The 1,129-nt window shown below is 61.3% G+C and overlaps 1 protein-coding gene across 1 annotated transcript in view; it reads right to left on the bottom strand.

Annotated features, from left to right (window-relative positions):
• Window positions 1-1,129, bottom strand: part of PLEKHA6 (pleckstrin homology domain containing A6) — a 46,840-nt gene that overhangs the window by 26,236 nt on the left and 19,475 nt on the right. The window contains 1 exon segment of the mRNA XM_029962498.1: window positions 454-549. Within this exon segment, the coding sequence (XP_029818358.1) occupies window positions 454-549 (96 nt within the window).

Below are 1,129 nucleotides of genomic sequence, written 5' to 3'. Positions count from 1 at the left end.
ACCCGGCGCTGCAGGAGGAGCACGGGGCCGTTCCTGTGCCTGCGGTCTGCGAAGCGGGTGGACAGATGTCCCCGTCGCCCCCCCGCCGCTGGCTGCGTTACCCAACCTGCCAAGGGGTTGAATGATTAACCTCCGGCTGCGCCATCGCCGGGAGCTGGTGCAGCCCTGCTCTGTCCCTGCTCTGTCCCTGCTCTGTCCCCGCTCTGTCCCTGCTCTGTCCCTGCTCTGTCCCTCTCTGTCCCCGCACAGCCCCAGGGTGCAGTGGCACCTGGGACCAAGCCCTTATCCCCGCTGTCCCCAAGCCCAGATGATGTCACCAGCTCCCAGGACCACTCCCCAAGCCAGGTCCCACCAGCTCAGCCAGCCCAGGGCAGCCACCAGATCTCCCTACAAACACAGAGAGGGGTTAAATCCAGATCCCTGTCCCGGCTCCCACGGGTCTGGAGTACTCACAGCACCGGCGCCACAGCCCAGCTCCAGCTTCCCGGCACGGACACACAGGGAATTTCGCCTTCTCCAGCCCCAGCTGCAGCGCCGGGGGCGTCCGGGCTGGAATGATCACAAATAGCCTTGGACAAACATCTGCACGGCACCACCCCGTGTGGCTGGAGCGCGGAGGGAGGGCGGCTGCAGGACGGTTTCAATCACGATAAAAACCCATCAAACGCCTAAAAACCCCCAGAGGGGATCGAGCTGCAGACACAGCAGCTGATAAGACCCCCCGGCCATGGGGTTCAGCCCCCCGTGTCCACGATGTGCCGTGCACAAGGCATAGCTTTTGGAATTCCCATTCTCCACACCCGCGTGGGACACGAAGCCAAGAGCTCCTTGCTCCCTGAACTGGGAGCACTCAGAAGGTGCAGGGCCCAGAGCAGGGGGATAAAATCAAGCATCTCCCTGCTCCCAGCAGCGAGTCCCAGGGCTCTGCAATGCCAGGCATTGCCATTCCCACTCTATCCCACCAGGACCGGGTGTGGGGTGATCCCCATCCTGAGCTCCATCAGCCACAGCAGGTTGTGCCACTCCCTGTGGAGTCTATTGATTGTTTTTATCTAAATTCCCAATTTTCCATGGGCATCTCAGACAGATTAAAACTAAAGTCACAAGAGTGGCACCTCAGGGTTATGGG

Source organism: Manacus vitellinus, unplaced genomic scaffold (genome assembly GCF_001715985.3).
Source record: "Manacus vitellinus isolate BGI_N305 unplaced genomic scaffold, ASM171598v3 scaffold_47_pilon, whole genome shotgun sequence".
NCBI lineage: Eukaryota > Metazoa > Chordata > Aves > Passeriformes > Pipridae > Manacus > Manacus vitellinus.
This window is presented reverse-complemented; position numbering and strand designations above follow the sequence as displayed.